The 3,119-nt window shown below is 46.5% G+C and overlaps 1 protein-coding gene across 1 annotated transcript; it reads right to left on the minus strand.

Moving 5' to 3' along the window:
* Window positions 1-1,200: 1,200 nt before the first annotated feature.
* On the minus strand, window positions 1,201-2,201 carry LOC147380696 (uncharacterized). The gene has a single exon (XM_086431367.1). The coding sequence runs from the start codon at window positions 2,185-2,187 to the stop codon at window positions 1,201-1,203; it is 987 nt and encodes a 328-aa protein (XP_086287493.1). The 5' UTR covers window positions 2,188-2,201.
* Between the last annotated feature and the right edge of the window lie 918 nt (window positions 2,202-3,119).

The following is a 3,119-nucleotide window of genomic DNA, read 5'->3' on the forward strand; positions in this document are numbered from 1 at the left end:
CCCCATACAAATAGTGTCTCCAAACCTTGAGTGCGTGCACTATAGCCGCCAACTCTAAATCATGGGTCGGATAGTTCTTCTCGTGGATCTTCAACTGTCTCGATGCGTAAGCAATTACCTGACCAACCTGCATTAATACACACCCAAGTCCCGTATGAGAAGCATCAGCATAAATGATATATTTCTCTCCTGGCTTAGGGACTATCAAAACGGGTGCCGTGGTTAGTCGAGTCTTCAACTCCTGGAATGCTGTTTCGCAACTATCGGTCCATTCAAACTTGACCCCTTTCTGAGTTAACTTCGTTAATGACGAAGCTATCTTCGAGAAGCCTTCTACAAACCTACGGTAGTATCCCGCAAGTCCAAGAAAACTCCTGATCTCAGTAACTGTAGTAGGCCTCTGCCAGTTCATAACCGCTTCAATCTTCGAAGGGTCCACCGATATCCCATTCTTGGAAACCACATGACCCAAGAACTTCACTTCATCTAACCAGAATTCGCACTTAGAGAATTTAGCATACAACTTCTCTTGGCGCAACCTGTGAAGTGTGACATTCAAATGATCCTCATGCTCAAATTCCGTCTTCGAATAGATCAAGATATCGTCAATGAAGACGATAATGAAGACATTCAAGAAATCCCAAAACACTCGCTGCATGAGATCCATAAACACCGCAGGTGCATTAGTCAAACCGAACGGCATTACTAGGTACTCAAAGTGCCCTAACCGAGTTCGGAATGCTGTCTTCGAAACATCCTCCTCTTTGATCCTCAACTGGTGGTATCCCGATCTTAGATCAATTTTTGAGAAGTACTTGGCACCTCTTAGTTGATCAAACAGATCATCAATCCTGGGGAGCGGATACTTGTTCTTTATCGTCACTTGGTTCAGTTTTCGATAGTCAATGCATAATCTCATTGACCCATCCTTCTTCTTTACGAACAAAACTGGAGCACCCCAAGGCGAGCTGCTCGGACGAATGAAACCCAAACCTGTCAACTCTTCCAATTGACTTTTTAGCTCCTTCATTTCTGCTGGGGCCATTCGATAAGGTGGAATCGATATGGGTCTAGTTCCTGGAATCAGTTCGATTGAGAAGTCAATCTTCCTGATTGGGGGTAACCCAGGTAACTCTGCAGGAAAGACATCGGAATAGTCGCATACTATTCGGATTGCTTCCACCTTTAGTGACTCTTCATTCATCTCTCACTAACGGTAGTATTCATGCTATACAAACTATCCCAATCAGTCCCATTCCTAGATGGTTCTATCACTCGGATTACACGATTCCGAATTCCCTTAAACTTGAATTTGAACTCTGGCTGTCCCGGCACACCAAACTTAACTGTCTTGGCATAACAATCTATAACCGCATGGTATGCAGCTAACCAGTCCATGCCTAAGATGATGTCGAAATCTCGAAGTTCTAAGACTATCAAGTTCAGTTCAAATGAACTATCTCCTATCTTGAGAATGCACGAGTTACACACTCGATGTGGCATTGTTTTGTTTCCCAGGGGAGTCATCAACGAAAGTGTCCTATTGGTGTCTGTTGTAGAAAGTTCTAACTTTTCTACCATGCTAGAAGATACAAATGAATGTGTGGAACCTGAATCCATCAATACATGTGCTAAACAGTTATATAACATAATTATACCTTCCACCACATCCTCGGAAGCTGTAGCATCGGCCTGCGTCATAGCATAGACCCTAGCCTGAGTCATCGAATCACGGGTCTGCTGGGGGATTTTGGGGCACTGTCTCCTCAGATGTCCCAACTCTCCACACTCATAACATCTAACCGGCTCTCTACTAGCCTGACCCGTAGGTGCCCTCTGCGACGGTAGTGGAGGTCTAGCAGTCTGAACCTGAGGCCTCGAAGTCTGTCCCTGGCCTCTAGTCATCTGACTCTGCGAACGAGTAGCCTGACCCCTGCCCTGCACTGGTGCTACTGTCCTCTGTGGAAACTGGCCTGTAGATACTGGGGGTCGGAAACTGCTCTGACCCTGTGGTTGGCTGGTCCACTGCTGCCCTGAACTACTGGGCCTGTAAATCATCTGTCTCTTGGCTGGTGGGGGTACCGTCCTCATCCCAACACTCTGCTCGTGAATGACCTCATCTGCCCGCTCTAGCCTTTGGGCTCTTGTGACCACTTCGGAGTAGCTAGTAACCTCGAAGGCTGCCATCCTACTCCTGAAAGTGACTTTCAACCCTCTAACAATTTCTCTGCTTTCATCTGGTTGGTGGAAATCAGCTCGGGAGCATAACGAGCCAATTGGGTAAAGCGGGACTCATACTGGTCCACGGACATGTTACCCTGTGCCAACCTATCAAACTCCATCCTCTTTCTGTCCCGGGAGCTAGCGGGAACATACTTCTCTAAGAACATTTTCTGAAAGATCGTCCAGTTGTTCTGAATCTCCGGTTGGTTGTCTTTCACACCGAAGTCCACCAATGTGCTGCACCCCTCTGAAGCATAAAAGAGGCACATAGAACCTTCTGAGTGTCTGAACACTCCATAGTGCACAAGTATTTATCAGACTCTCCAACCATTCTTCCGCCATTACGGGGTCCGCAACTCCATCAAAGCTGGGTGGCCTCATACTCCTATACTCTCTCAAAAGAGCACCCGCAAGACCCTGATATGGTGGTCGCACCAACTGCACATGTCTCGGTACCTGTGCTGGTGGAGGTGGGGGTATACCCTGATCAGGTGTGGAGTCAGGGGTGTGCTCCGGAGCAACCTCAGGTATATGTGCACCTGACTGGTTCTGGCCCCCTATCATCCCAGTCAACTGTCTCATCAAGACTGCCTGATCTTCTATCATTTTCATCTGCCTTTCTTGTATTCTTTCCTGGTTCTGAGACATCGCCGTTATGGCTTGCATCATCAATTCCATTTCTGTTGGTTGTCTAGCCTCAGATGTCCCTGCATCTGTGGGTTGGGACCTCTTGCCTGGCCTACCTCTGCCTGCCATCTAATCAAATCTGCAATTGAACAATCTTTATAATTTCTCCCAAATCCAAAAGACATTTCATCAAACTTTAGGCAGAGTACTAATTACACATCAAACATTTATGCATTCAAACATATTCCATTTAATACTACTTAGTCCAT

Source organism: Akebia trifoliata, unplaced genomic scaffold, assembly GCF_017979445.1.
Source record: "Akebia trifoliata isolate Shusen 1 unplaced genomic scaffold, ASM1797944v1 Contig01098, whole genome shotgun sequence".
Taxonomy (NCBI): domain Eukaryota; kingdom Viridiplantae; phylum Streptophyta; class Magnoliopsida; order Ranunculales; family Lardizabalaceae; genus Akebia; species Akebia trifoliata.

Excerpts from the sequence above, each read along its gene's own strand:
- LOC147380696 (XM_086431367.1), bottom strand. The coding sequence starts at position 2,187 with ATGGCAGCCTTCGAGGTTACTAGCTACTCCGAAGTGGTCACAAGAGCC.